The sequence below is a fragment of the Podarcis bocagei genome (genome assembly GCF_964188305.1).
Source record: "Podarcis bocagei genome assembly, chromosome: 2".
NCBI classification, from domain to species: domain Eukaryota; kingdom Metazoa; phylum Chordata; class Lepidosauria; order Squamata; family Lacertidae; genus Podarcis; species Podarcis bocagei.
In genome coordinates this window covers 13,116,101-13,131,083 of record NC_138126.1, presented here as the reverse complement: position 1 = coordinate 13,131,083, position 14,983 = coordinate 13,116,101, and the positions used below count along the sequence as shown (strand labels likewise).

At 47.1% G+C, this 14,983-nt stretch overlaps 1 protein-coding gene across 2 annotated transcripts; it reads right to left on the bottom strand.

Annotated features, from left to right (window-relative positions):
• Window positions 1-389: 389 nt before the first annotated feature.
• LOC308580404 (uncharacterized protein) lies at window positions 390-10,228 on the bottom strand. Of its 2 annotated transcripts, none has more exons than XM_081181960.1 (4): window positions 8,113-10,228; window positions 6,202-7,162; window positions 5,001-5,118; window positions 390-3,626 (listed from the first exon to the last, which is right to left on the bottom strand). In XM_081181960.1, the coding sequence occupies exons 2-4, from the start codon at window positions 6,925-6,927 to the stop codon at window positions 1,819-1,821; spliced, it is 2,652 nt and encodes an 883-aa protein (XP_081038086.1). In that variant the 5' UTR covers window positions 6,928-7,162; window positions 8,113-10,228; the 3' UTR covers window positions 390-1,818. The 2 variants fall into 2 exon arrangements, with proteins under 2 accessions (XP_081038086.1, XP_081038087.1); XM_081181961.1 differs by lacking the exon at window positions 8,113-10,228 and adding an exon at window positions 8,069-8,089.
• Between the last annotated feature and the right edge of the window lie 4,755 nt (window positions 10,229-14,983).

Below are 14,983 nucleotides of genomic sequence, written 5' to 3'. Positions count from 1 at the left end.
GGGGGTTGTCCAGGATGATCCACGTTGTCCCTTCTACAATTATATATGTAAAAAATTCAAGTTACAGCAGCGATATAATTCAATAATGTACCAGGGATTGAACCAGGGACCTTCTACATGCAAAACAGATGTTATACCACTGAGCTACAGCCCTTCTCTAGTCTAAACAGCTGCAGGGACCCTCCCATTCACACCAAGGAAAGATTGCAGGGAAAGCAGTTTCAAAGGAAAGTAATCAAGCCTAAAGGAAGGAAACTGCATCAACTGCCTTGTTCTTTTCTGTTGTTAAGACAAGGCAGGTGCTGTCTTTGAGAACCCTCCTGTCCGTCTTCTGCTGGACAAAACACATTCAAAGTGCAGCACCAAAAAGCAGGAAAAAGGAGACAAAATGCAACAGGTGCAAAAGACAAGTTTATTCAAATTCTTTACACCAATAGGGAGCTCACTCTCTAAGTGCAAAACCTTATGTAGCCAAAACAATGCTATCTTTGCACAAGAGGGACGTGTTGGCAAGTTCAGGGGAAGAAGCAGACAAAAACATTGGGGCAGGGGGAACCCCAAACGCAGCACGGAAAGGTTGCAAGATATTCCACTGCAGGTGAAAAATGGAAAACTGGGAGTGGGAAGAGATGTAAGAGAGTATCCTGGAAAGGGGGCATGGCTGGATGGGATACCAGACAGGCGCACACCCCATGGCGACATTTTGGGTGTCTGGATATGAATCCCAATGCACTTCAAACACTGGGGTCTTTACCAGGGATGGGGAAAAAAGAATTGATAAACAGTTGTGTAAAAGAATTACCCCCACAAGCAACTTCGGCTTCCACCGTCCTAATAGGCACTCTAGTGAGAGCAAAAGCTTTTTCTGGAGCTAGCCTTTTAGACCTCATACATCACATGCCTGCTTTTTAATCATCCTGTTTCACATAGTATCATTATAGTGTAAATCACATCCATGCTTGAAGGCAAAATCAGCCCAACAATGCTTACGGCAACTGATGAAAAAGAGATAGAGGATGGAAGAACAGGGGTGTCTTTACGCTGCCATTTTGCACAAGTTCAGACAACTCACATGATGATGGTTATCAGTAAAAAATTATTCCGACAATCACAGCTTTACTCTTTTTTCGTCTGCTTGTTTCAAGGAGCAAGTTCCTAGGCCTTAGGAAAGAGTATTGGAGAAGGCTTCCTGAAATCTCTAAGTGAAATGGTACACTAATGGATCCTAAACTATTTAAAGAATGTAATAGAATATATGAATTTGCAAAGCCCAGTTCTTAATAGAATCTGCCAGAGTTGCTGTATCTGGGATACGAAGGAGTATTTTCCCCATAGCAATAACATCCCAATTCTAGAAAAACCAATGTGATTAAGTGGGGAGGCTTTGCCTTTGTTAATAGTGCGGACGGGGAATCTGTGGCTTTCCAGAACATTCTGGACTAAAACTGCCTCACCATTGGCCATCCTGGTTGGGGTTGATGGGAACTGTAGTCCAATCACATTTAAAGGGCCATAAGTTTCCCACCAATTTGCATCCTTGTGATTGCCAATAAAAACAAAACTAATTCTTTAAGGTCATCCCTTGGAGGAAACTGTTTCCATAGTCTGCAGAGCATATATGCTATCTACAAGCCTGGTTTCTCTCCTAATGGAGTATTATTTATTTAAAGCCACCAGCTTCTGTGGCCCCCAACAAGAGGATGGTAAACACAAGGTATATTTAGTTTTTAAAGGTACAGAAAGAAAGAAAAAGGTAAGGGAGGTGAAAAGAAGCAGATTCAATATCAATTTTTTCCAAGTTCTCATGAGAACTGATCTCTAGTTAAAACCTTCCTTGCAGCTGGAACATTTATAGGGTTTCTGCCCTGCCTGGTCACTTATGGGTGCTAGGAGATTGGGCCGCCTGACGATGTTTCGCCCACAGTCTGAACACTGATACGGTTGAACTCCTGTGTGGACGCTCTGATGAGTAAGGAGGTGTGAGCTGTTCCTAAAAGTTTTTCCACAGACCGAACATTTGAATGGCTTTTCATCCGCACAAGTCCGTGTGCGTTTGACAAGATCCGAGCTGAAGTAATTGCTTCTGACACACTCGGAACATTTTGACGCCTTCTCTGCCTGGTCTGACCGCTGCCTGAATGTTTTCCCACATTCAGAGCACCTACAAACATCCTCTCCCACGTGAATTTTCTGATGTCGAAGGAGAACAGAGCTTGAGGTGAAACTTTTCCCACAGTCTGAACAGATGTATGGCCTCTGCCCTGTGTGGATTCTCACATGGACAAGAAGGTTCGACCTCCTGTCAAAGGTTCTCCCGCAGTCTGTGCATCTGTAGGGCTTCTCCCCCGTGTGAATTCTCTCGTGCAATACAAGGTGGGAACTCCACCGGAAGCATTTGTCGCAGTGGGAGCATTTGTATGGTTTTTCTCCTGTGTGGGTCCTCTCATGCGATTTAAGATTCGGGACATTTCGGAAATTTTTCCCACAGACTAAGCACTTGTGCGGCTTCTCTCCTGTATGGATTCTCTCATGAATAATAAGGCTCTGTCTCTGGCTAAAGCTTTTCCCACAATGGGAACATTTATGCTGTTTCTCTCCTGTGTGGACTTTTTGATGTGCGATGCGCTGCAAACTGTTTCTGAAGGTTTTCCCACAGACCGAGCATTCAAACGGCTTCTCTTTGTGGGTTCGCACGTGTGCCACCAGTTCCAAACTGACTTCAAAAGTTTTCCCACAGGCATAACACGCAAACAACTCATCTGCTGTGTGGGTCTTCTCATGTTCAATGAGTTCGGATTTCTGGCCAAAGCTTTTCCCGCAGTAGGAGCACACCCCTGTGTGGATCCTCTCGTGAGATATGAAGTGTGAGCTCCAACTGAAGCACTTCCCACAGTGCGAACATTTATATGGCTTCTCACCTGTGTGGATTCTCTGATGTACTTTGAGGCCTGAGCTGTTTCTAAAGTTTTTCCCACACACTGAGCATTTGTAAGGTTTCTCGCCAGTGTGGGTTCTCTGGTGTTTAAGGAGGTCTGATCTCTGACTGCAGCTTTTCCCACACTCAGAACATGTGTAAGGCTTCTCTCCTGCGAGGAGCCCCTCTTGAGAGTTCCAGCCAAAGGTATTTCCACAGTGCGAGCACTTATGTGGCTTCTGTCCTGTGTGGGTTCTCTCACTTTCGCCGCAGTGGGAACATTTGTACAGTTTCTCACCCACATGGGTCCTCTCATGCGTCACAAGATCCGAGCTGCTACTAAAGCTTTTCCCACAGTGCCAACACTGGTATGGCTTCTCCTCTGCATCAACACTCTCATGCGTAGTAAGGAGTGACCTTCCCACAAAGTTTTCCCCAAATTTGTCATATTTTGCCTCCTCCTTATCCTGCTGGATGAAGGGTTCATTGGCACCTTTGCAAACACTTTGTTGGAGAACAAATGGATCCATTCCATTTTCTTTGTTGCTTCCATTCTGCCTTTCTGCTACATCTTGGTTCCCATTAGCTTCACGCTGATGCAGGAAATCCTTCTCTTCGGCTGTTTTCAGTGATGTCTTCAGTCGCTCCAGTTGCTCAGGTCTCTCCAGCAAAGGGTTCTGATCCTCGCTTCTCCTGAGCCACCCGCCACCTTCTGGAAGAAAGGGGAGAAGCCAGACAGGAATCAGGCATTGCGCTAAAATTAAGGAAGTAGGTAACAAAGCACAAAGCACCTTCAATGCTCTCCCATCAGATGTCAAGGAGATGAGTAACTATATAACGTTTAGAAGACATCTGAAGGTAGACCAGTAGGGGGAAGCTTTTTAATGTTTTATGTATTATTATCTTTTTTTATTTGTTGGAAGTCATCCAGAGTGGCTGGGGCAAATAAACAAATAAAATTATTATTATAGCTTATCTCTTTCCATCTGCTCTGTGGTATCCTTGGGAAATGGGTAACTCCTCCTGCCCCCTTCAATGTTCCACTATAGAAATCTACCCTTTCTTTGTGGAAGAAGGTCTCAGAAACCCAGATTGCATGAACCATCAGGAATGTCACGACTTCCAGGCTAGCTGCCAGTGAAATCAGAGACCCAGAGAACTTCTGATAGTTCTTTAATTTAATTCAACAGAATACACAGAGAGACTATGGATTATGCTGTCTTCAGTCTTGAGATGTTACTGAGAGCGCCCACTCCACCCCCTTACAGCTTCTAAGCCCCTCCTTGCTGCCTATGGTGACAGAATATTTCTGTCTCTGTTTAGCCTTCAGCTCTAAGATATGAAGGGATCGCCTGGTCCTCGGAGAAGGAGGGGGTTCTACCAGGCTTTCGAGGGACATAGTATCCACTGCCTGCTGTACTGTTTCTCCCACACCTGAGTCCTGTCTCTCTGTTCAGGACTAGAGCATCTGCTAGCTTGCTCCAGTTCCTCATCCTCCAACTCTTTGCTGCTTCTTCTTCTTCTGGGGTGTGTCCTGTTCACCACCACCATGAATTTGGGTCCATAGTATCTCCATCCTGCTCCTGCCCAGACACCTCTTCAGGTGGAGGTCTCCACCATTCCTCCTCATCTGCCCAGATCATCAGAATGCCTGCTTTTGTGGGTTGGCATCACGGTTAAGATCCTAGGCCAGGTCTGGGAAGATCCAGATGAAATCCCCACTCACCCATGAAGCTAACTAGGTGTTACAATGCTGTTCAAAATTGACTCGCTCTTAGTCCAAGTGCATCATTCTCAGTTAGGGTGACAAGCCACCTTCTCCACACTTTTATCTCCTGTTCCCTACAGAAGAAATAGGCCCTTTATTTAACACAGGCCAGATTGGGCAACGACCAAGGCTCAGTCCATCTGTGGACAGTTTTAGCAATTTAATACATTTCTACAATGGTCCTCAGGTCTGTGGGGCGTGACTTAGATATGGGAAGACAAGTCCATCATTTTAGATGAGGCAAAGTGAGAAAGCCAGAGACTAACTTGCTTAAGGAACCCCACAGTGCTCAGGGAGACCGTCCCCAGAGAGACTTACTCAATATGTTCACACTCCCATCAGCCTCCTGTTCAGCCTGTGTGAAAAGCAGCATCTCTGTCGTGTTCTGGGAAGACTGGTTTGCCTTGGGGAGATTGACAAACTCTTCTTCTGTGATCTGGAGAGGTGAGGTTAAGAGAATCAGTTTAAAGTGACAATAAGAGGCAGGCAAAATGTTTTAGGAAGGCATATTTAAGTCTTACAAGGACTTCTATTATCCCACCTCTTGTGTAGAAAAGAGACAGAGAGGGAGAGCATTTAAGAGCAACTTACAATGATTAAAAACCGCTGCCAGACCGCCTGCAGTTCTTGGATAACTTACAGAATTGTAGAGGTGGAAGGATCCCTGAGGGTCATCTAGTTCAACCCCTAACAATTCAGGGATCTCAACTAAAGCATCAGGCAGAGAACACGTCCTCAGAACCCAAATGCATGATGGAAACAATTGCAAAGGGGTTGGATTAGATGCCCCCCAGACAGTGGCGTAGCGTGGGGGGTGCAAGGGGTGCAAGCCGCACCGGGCGCAACATCTGGGGGGGCGCGCTCGCTGCCTCCGGAGTGGCCGAAGAGCCTCGGGTGCAGGCTGTAGCAGAGCCGCATGTCTCGCGGCGCCCGGCTGAAGGCGCCCGGCAGGCAGCGGCTCTCAGCGCTCGCCGCGGAGGACGCGCCAGGCAGCCACTCCTCACAGCCCCGCCTCCGCCGCTGCTGCTGCAGCTGCTGGGCCGTTGCATTTTCCTCGCCTCTCTGCCCACCTCCTCCTCCGGGCAAGCGGCGTCGTTTGGGCAGCAGCGCCAGCGGCAACTCGCAGGTTAGGGGTTAGGGGGGGCGCAAATTACGTGCCTTGCCCCGGGTTAGGGGGCGCAAATTACTTGTGTTGCCCCGGGTGCTGACAACTCACGCTACGCCGCTGCCCCCAGAGTCCCTTCCAACTCTACAATTCTAGGATTCTATTAAACTGTATTTCATCAGAGATGATGGGAGCTGTCCTACTTACTCTCCTCCAGCTACTGAGCAGCAGCAGCACCAGGCTACTTCTCACCCCCCAGTTCCAAGGCACTCTCACATGCCAAACTAAAATAGCTCCTTCTTGCTGGCAACCAAGCCACTGGCTTGTCAGGGTGCACAATTAGGGTTTTGTGGTTGTGGACACAAGAAGACCCAAGAGTGACTCAAAGACACCAGTTTAGAAATGTTGTCTCACCTGCTTTCCCCAGCTGTTGGCCCCTTTCTGCCTCAGAAGGAACTCCTCCGCCAGGGTCACTGCTTGGGCACAGCTCCCTGGGTTACGTTCCCTCACCCAGCTCTGCATCTCCAGTGGCAGGACAGCCAGGAACTGCTCCAGGGTCACCAGTTCCAGGATCTGCTCCTTGGTGTGTCTCTCTGGCTTCAGCCACTGATGGCAAAGCACCTGGAGCTGCCTGCAAAGCTTGTGAGGCCCATCAGCCTCTTGATAGCAGAGCCCACGAAAACACCGGCGCTGCCTCTCCATCTCGGCACCATCCCCAGACAGAGTTCTTGCCTTCTGCTTCCCACTGCAAGCTGCATCCAGATTGGTCTCATGGTCCTCTTGCGCTTCCCCAATGAGTCGTGGCTGGATTTGGGAAGCACACAAAGATCTGGGCCACTTTTGGGGATCCAGTTTTCTTTGGGAGAGTAACTGAGATGTTTTAGGACCACACCATTGCCTCAGCTCAGGTACTTGTGGGTTTTCCCCTTCTGAATATGTGGCCTGTAGCGTACTGAGGAACTCCTGCAACTGGGCATCCCAATTCCTTGATGGCCCTTCATCTGGTTCCTGTTTCACATTTTGCTCCGTTTTCTCAGAGAGAGCTTCCTTGATCATTTCTGGAAGAGCCTGCCCTCCCTTTCCCTCTTCTGGGTCAGGACCTGCCACGTTCTGCTCCTCCATTTTGATTTCAGGTTCCATGCTTTAGCAGAGATCCACCAGTCACTGTCTCTTGCGTCACAGTTGTCTCCTCCCCGGGGGAGACTGTCCTTGTTGTGCTGTTTGCTGCTCTCTCTTTCAGCACCAACCCTTGAGGGCTGCCTCAGCACTCTTGCTAAATCCTTGAAGATCCATCAGCTCAAAGTGACACAGCAAAGCATCTGAGCCTTTCAGCAACTTGAGGGAGTCAAGTGTTCTTTATAATAGCCTTCTGCCACTATGGAAGAAATGTACATAGAAGGAAAATGAGACAACCTACTGTAATGCGGGTGAGAATGCATGGGAATCTCTTAATGAATGCAATGCAGTCATGCAGTTAGTTTCTTCCTCAACCCCCAAAATTCTGATCCGATTTTCAAGCAAACAACCTTCCCACACCTACAAAAATACTCAATATACATTATGTGTTACCTTCCCCTCCTAGCCACTTTTTCCATTAACCTGCTGTGCTCACAATCAAAGTGATGGAAACCTTCATGGTACATTTCTGATAATGACAGTTATAAGTACAGAGAGCACTGCAGGTGCTGTAGACCAGGACAGTTCCCTGCAGCCTCTACCTATCATGGGGAGCAGCTATAGCGCAGCGCTAGAGAGCATTCCTTGCATGAAGAAGATCTTGGGTTCAATCCCCAGCATCTCATAATTCAGATAGTAGCACCAGGAAAGACAAACACGCAGCTGCTGTTTGGCCCTCCTAGTCTAACATTCTCTCAAAACACCCATGTCGTCCAGCCTTCTCAGTGATACGTCCCTCCTTTTGGAATGCTCTCCCTGGTGACGTGCAGCTCTCCCCCACCACAAATCAGTAACTTTCAGAAGGAATTTTAAAACATTCCTGATCCCCCAGGCATCTGATGGGTAAAGCTTGCTAGGAACTGCATTAGCTGTGAGGACATGCTATTGTTTTAAAATCTCTTTAGATGCTGTTTAGATACTCTTCGTGCTCTACAATGTTTCAAAAGTATTTTATTTATGTTTTAAGTTGCATTGCTCCTTTGCAGCAGCGCATATACAAAAAAAGTCTCCCTCGTATGAATTTTTGTCCTATAGCAGAGCTTCCAGGTAACCAAGATTGCAAAAGAAGAAAGGGCACTTTAAAAAAAACAGAAATAAAAGCCACCTGGCAAAACCTTGCATTCTCTCCCCAGTGCCTCTCTCGCTCACCTGTCTTTCTAGTCCTCTGCATTTCACTCGCTGGGGATTTGCAACCCCCTCAGTCCTTCCCAAGCTGCAGAGACCGAGCAGAGAATGAAAGATGCTTCTCCGATCCCAGGGAGAGGACCGGAAAGAAAGAGCCTTCACTTTGGCATCTCCTCTGCTCACGTGACCGTGACCGCTCTAGGATTCAGAGCTCCGCGGCCTTAACCCCTTCGAGTGCGCGCGGCTGGGCGGCTGAGAGCTGCGTCCCGCTAACAGTCAAAGGAGCGGAGCGATGGGTACCTTAAAGAGCCTGCAATTACTTTTAAGTTTGCAAAAAATGTGTTCCTTTCATAGTGATTGCATTTGGGGTGACTCTGCTTTAAGGCTTGCTCTCTCTCTCTCACTCACACACACATTCACACACACACACACACTTCTTAAGATGCCCATCCAACCAACTTGGGTTGGTTGACACACTTTTAATCACTTTTTTAAAATGAGAATTTGCTTTGTTCAACAAATGCAGGAAGATACCCCCTCTTCTATCTTCTTCTTGTTTATTTTTGGTGATCACTCTTAGCCAAGTAAGATTGTCTTCCATGAACACAGTCTTAATGGTGTGTCCGTAAGTGACTGTGGAGGCCAGTTCTGGATCCACACGTCCTTCCACAGTGGGGACATAGGATTCCGGGCATGAGTTGATCACGGTGAGGATTTGCCTTCCTCTTAGCGTGTTTCTCCCTTTCGTCCTGAGTTCGAGCATCTTCAAAGTCCATGACACCTTTGGCAAAGGCTGTTCTGCAACTGGAGCACTTGCAGGCCAGTGTACATTAAAAATGTAGCATAAAACTGCTGGTTTTATACTACATTTTTAAAGACTTGCCTTGAGAGAATCTTTAAACCTCTTTTGTTGACCACCAGAATTACACTTTCCATTTTTAAGTTCGGAATAGAGTAGTTGCTTTGGAAGATGATAGTAAGGCGTCTGAACAACATGACCAGTCCTACAAAATTGATGTTGAAGAATCATTGCTTCAACACTGGGGATCTTTGCTTCTTCCAGTACACTGGCATTAGTTCACCTGTCTTCCCAAGTGATGTGTAAAATTTTACGGAGACACCGTTGATGTAATCTTTTGAGAAGTTGGGAGATGGAGTTTATACGTGGTCCATGTTTCACAAGCATACAGTAAAGTTGGTAGTATAATAGCTTTGTAAACAAGCATTTTGGTTTCTCTGCGAATGTTCCAGTCCTCAAACACTCTGTGTTTCAGTCAGGAGAAAGCTGCACTCGCGGGGCTCAGGCGATGCTGGATTTCAGCATCAATGCCCTCCCTTGTGGAAAGGTAGGAGAAGTGATCAACACTTTCCAACATTACACCATTGAGAGGGATTTATGGTGCTGCAGAGGGGTTGTTTTGTGCTGTTGGTGCAGTATTTGGTTTTTTGGATTTTGAGTGATAGGCCAAGTTTTCCACAAACTTCTGTGAAGATATTTAGGATGGTTTGAAGGTTGTCCTTCCCAGTGGTGGGTGGGGCCACAGGTACAAGTGAGTGGAACAATTCACGTGAATTTTACCTTTGGTCAGCAGGCTTGTTTCTGCAATAAATAATAATTGCTTATTCAATTGTATTATATTTTCTTTGTCTTCTTGCTGTTGGATGCTGTGAGCACCATCTAGAGGAGCAACTGAAAACAAGCTCAACAAATAAAGAATAAAACTGTTTCTGCCTGGTTTCGAACCAGGGACCTTTCGCGTGTGAGGCGAACGTGATAACCACTACACTACAGAAACTGTGCTGTGCCTTGGTTCCCACCCTCCAGCTGAAGACCAGCCTTTCCTGTGTCAATCCACCGAACTTTGAGCAGAAAAGCCCACATTCGCAGGGTCTTCAGCTCCCAGGAGCCAAGGAGGGAGCCAAACAAAAGTGTTGCCTGCTGCACCTGCACCACTGATAGTACAGGATGCTGAGCAATCAAGGAGAAAGAGCAACATGAGGGATGGGAGGAGATTAAAAAACAAAAATGCTGGGAAGGAAAGAAAAACTGAAAAACAACAACAGAGTAGATTCCCAACCCCTAGACTCAAACTGGTCCCCTGAGACATCACCATTTCCCAGGGTGGATAAAAATGAATTTTTATATATAAATGTTTTATATATATATGTTTGTGTGTATAATATATATAAATATATAATATATAACATTATATATATTTAAAATCACCTTGGGTTACAGACACTTCAGGTTACATACGCTTCAGGTTACAGACTCCGCTTCAGGTTACAGACTCCGCTAACCCAGAAATAGTGCTTCAGGTTAAGAACTTTGCTTCAGGATGAAAACAGAAATTGTGTGGCAGCAGTGGGAGGCCCCATTAGCTAAAGTGGTACCTCAGGTTAAGAACAGTTTCAGGTTAAGAACGGACCTCCAGAACGAATTAAGTTCTTAACCCGAGGTACCACTGTAGCTGGAGAAGAACAGTACACAAAGCATTTCTGCATGGGGGATCGGAGGAGAGAAATGGTGGCATCCGCAAAGAGAGGATGAACCAAAGTGCATAGCAAGACCACGATTTTCTGCCTAATGTGTATCTGTTTACAATTATGCATAACTTCCTTTTTCATTTTGTCACCCATCTCCCCAATCTGGGGTGGCCCTTTTGGAGGATCTCAAACTCTGATGGCCAGTAAAATAGAGCATTTTGAAACTCTTTGCTCTTTGCCGCTCTTTGCCTCCTCCTCAGGCTTGGATCCCAGCATTAGAACAAAGGCCTGATCCATCTCCTGGTGGCTCTGCCCTGATGCTCTCCCCAATTCTAACCATTTTTTTTCTTTTTTCTTTTTTTGCTTTGCTTTTCAACATTTATCACAAAAATAACATAACAAAATACACAACAAAGAGAGGGGAGAAAACACACCACACTACAATAGACAATAAACACACAAGAGAAAAAAGATAAAAAAATATTATCTCTTCAAATGTCCAACTTTCATCACATTGATGACTGACTTCCTCAGATCCCCTTTAACTGAATTTCATTATATCTCCTTTATAACAGTTCTCCAAGTTCATCAACTTGAGGGCACAAAGGGTCCATAGCTGTTCTCTTAATTCTCATTCCCCAAACCTCTGAAGCCTTGAATGCCCAATTTTACACACAGTTACAGATAGGTAGCCATGTTGGTCTGCCATAGTCAAAATAAAAAAATTCCTTCCAGTAGCACCTTAAAGACCAACTAAGTTAGTTCTTGGTATGAGCTTTCGTGTGCATGCACACTTCTTCAGATACACTGAAACAGAAGTTGCCAGATCCTTCTATATAGTGAGAAGGTGGGGAGGGGTATTACTCAGAAGGGTGGTGGGAATGGGAGATTGGCAGATAGCTGAGATGAGCCTGTTGACGACTCTTAACGACTGTAATAGGTCTTACAGGAAAAGGCAAGGGGTGATTTTACACAGATTTTACAAATTTTACACAGAGAGTGTCAGAGAAGGGGAATTTCTCTCCTCTCTTCTCCTCTCCTGTTCTCTCTCACTCCATTCTGATGAAGGAGAGGAATGTCCAAATCCTGGATGCGATATCTGAGAGGGAATCTGGTTCTTGGGGTGTTTCTTGGATCACGATGTCAGTCTCTGACTCTGCCTAATCTTCTCTTTCCCTTATCTTCTTCCCAACAGCAAATGTCACTCTGGATCCAGACACAGCCCATCCCAAACTCATCCTGTCGGAGGATGGGAAAAGCGTGAGATTGGGAGACAAACCTCAAGCCCTGCCTGATAATCCTGAGAGATTCAGGCGCTACTCTTGTGTGTTGGGACGTGAGGGATTCACAACAGGCAGCCATTTCTGGGAAGTCACTGTGGAAAGTGGGGAATATTGGGCTTTGGGGGTCGCCAGGAAGTCTGTGGAGAGAAAGGGCAGCTTCTCCTTAAGCTTTCTCGACTTCTGTCCTTGTCCTGAGGGAGGAATCTGGGCTGTGGGGAAGTCGGGAGGGAAGTACTGGGCCTACTCATCCCCTTTTCCCTCTCCTCTGTCCCTGAGTGAGGAGCCCAGGAGGATCCGGGTGACTCTGGACTATGAAGGGGGACGTGTGTCTTTTTCTGACGCTGACTCAGGAGCCGAACTCTACACGTTCTCAGGAGCCTCGTTCTCTGGAGAGACCCTCCTCCCTTTCTTTGATCTGGGGGGAAATTATAAAACCCACCTCAGGATCTCCTGAGGAGACTAAATCTGCCTCTCAGGCCCAGCAGGAGTTTCTTTCCAGACCGGAATGACAAGTATAAAAACCAACATTTACCTCACAATAGCAGTTTTTGGGTTCCCCTTTGAGAGAATTCATTCCAGTAATGATCTGCAGAAGCAGCAAAAGAGACAAAAATTGTAGACTCCCCTCCCCCGCCATTCCCTTGGCAGCAGACAGTAACACTATAAGAGTTCCAATAAATAATACCTCAATAGGAATTCACTGAATTTATCTTCAAACAGGCCTTAGGCTGATTGTTTTCCAATGCCCTTTTAAATGTGTTGTGGGAGTGCAGATTATTGGTTTGTTTTCGTTCGTTAAATGTTTTGTAATGCGGGTGGCATTTCACTGAGCCTCTTGGGCTTGCCGATCAGAAGGTCGGCAGTTCGAATCTTCTTCTTCTTCTAAAAAAATAGTTTTTATTTGGTTTTACAAGTATAAAGTTATAACATTATCAAATACACTTGAATTTAGAGATTTCTCTGAATCTCAAGACTTCCCACCATCCTCTCCATGGGTCCTATTGTCATCATTTTCAGCTGCATATTATTTCATTGTCTATATTTTAAGTCTATCCAAGTTATCAAACGTATTTGTTACATTACAAGTGTTCTTAAAATCATTAAATAAATTATAAATCTTTCCCATTCTTTCTTAAAACTCTTGTCTTCTTGGTTCCTAAGCCTTCTGGTCAGTTTTGCCTTTTCAGAAAAACTGCTAGGCAGTGTTTCTCGAATCTTCAGCCTCAGATATCTCTAATTTGTTCATTTCCTTTCCACGCAAAAAGTCCAAAAGGGGGCTCTTCAATTGTTAATATCACTAAATATAAAGAATATTAATCTTCCTGTCCAGTACAACAACTTTATCTCCATCCGCTCTCATGTGAATTTTCTGGTGTCAAAGGCGAATGGAGTTTGAGGTAAAACTTTTCCCACAGTATGAACAGTTTCAGCCTTCAGTTACAGGTAGGTAGCCGTGTTGGTCTGCCATAGTCAAAATAAAAAAAATCCTTCCAGTAGCACCTTAAAGACCAACTAAGTTAGTTCTTGGTATGAGCTTTCGTGTGCAGGTATCTGAAGAAGTGTGCATGCACACGAAAGCTCATACCAAGAACTAATTTAGTTGGTCTTTAAGGTGCTACTGGAAGAAATTTTTTTAGTTTCAGCCTTGTGTGTATTCTCATATATATTTTTAATTTTTATTGGAAATTTTATTTACAACATAACGTAAACCCCCACTCCCCCAGTACTGAAATACAATAAACATAACATACAATACAAACAACCAAATAAAATACTTCCTTTATCCTGTATCTGGCCTCCTTATTTACTTCTTATAAGCTGTTTCCTTTATGAATAATTATTAAGATTTTTCTTATAACTTAAATATCCACAAAGTCTCCTGCAGACATTAATCAAAACAAGTCCAGGTAGCAGGGGCGCCGACTTATAAAAAATATTGGGGGGGGGCCCATACCGGGGTCCTGCCGCTGGTTCGCTCGGGTAGCCGGGAGAACGCAGTTCGAGGTGGCGGTGTTGGGGAGAGACCCTCGCTCAGGGCGCCATGAGACTTGGCGGCCGGCGGCCTATCTGGGGGGTTTTGGAGCGTATTTCGGCGGAGCGATTGGGGAGGAGGGGGCTTGTTGCCGGATTCTTCAGCTGGGCCGGAGATCCGCTGCTGGGGGGTCCCTGGGCCGAGTTGTGAGCACGGCCTGCTGAAGGGAGATCCAGCCGATTGCGCGATGGGGACGGCCAGGGCTCTCCGGCTAGGGCGCGCGGCTGGCTGGCTGGCTGGCTGGCTGGCGAGGGAGCAGGTGGGGAGGAGGCGGGGGTGCATCCCTTTCCTTTAAGGCTTCCGCCCTAACCCAGCATGGAATTCAAGGCAATTTACTGCCAAGTAGACATGGGGCTGCTGCCCAAAAAGTTTTACTTGGAGCAGGCGCAGTGAAATTAATGCACTTAAGCCAGTAGCGTCTACTCCGAGGAGGACTAGCCTTGGAGAGGCGTGAGAACGCAACTTCGGCAGCGGGCCACTTTAGGGCTGCAGCCGTTCTGTGCGTCGGTGGAGACGCGTCCCCGGAGGCACTCTGCCTATGCCTAGAGGCCGCGCCTCTGCCCACGCCATGCAAGCCCGGGAAAAGAAACGAGAGAGTGTCCGGCCGACTTTCACTACCCTCCGTGGCGGCCAGGAGCAACGGGACGGGCCAGCGTGCCGGGGTGCAAAAGCGAAAGGGAGGGAGAGCAACCGGGCTGCGGGCCGGGGCCTAAGGCCGGGGAGGCGCCGCCCCAAGCAGGGCAGCTAGCGGGGAGCCCCGACGCCCGCCCACCGCTCCCAGATCAGGATCGGTCCCCCTCCGCCTGCGAACGGGGCTCACATGGTGACGTTGGGGCTGGTGGTGGCGCAGCAGCGGCTCTCTCCGAAGAACTTCTGCTGCTCCGCAGGCTGTTGCTGTTGCTGCTTCGGGCTGCAACTTTTGCAGGCGTGGCCGCTGGGTGGGGCCCTGGGAAGCTCCGCCCCGCCGGCCGGGGAAAGCCCCCAGCCCCAGGAGCCGGAGGAAGGGGCGGCGGCGGCGCTCTGCTGGAGGGGCGCCCGAGATTATTGGGGGGGCGGAGCCCCCCAAACGAATTTTTGAGGGGGCTCGGGCCCC

Coding starts and splice junctions, on each gene's coding strand:
- LOC308580404 (XM_081181960.1), bottom strand. CDS start 6,927: ATGGAACCTGAAATCAAAATGGAGGAGCAGAACGTGGCAGGTCCTGAC. Junction 5,119..6,201: donor CCAACAGCTGGGGAAAGCAG/GTGAGACAACAT, acceptor TCACCTCTCCAG/ATCACAGAAGAAGAGTTTGT. Junction 3,627..5,000: donor TGGGAGTGTGAACATATTGA/GTAAGTCTCTCT, acceptor CCTTTCTTCCAG/AAGGTGGCGGGTGGCTCAGG.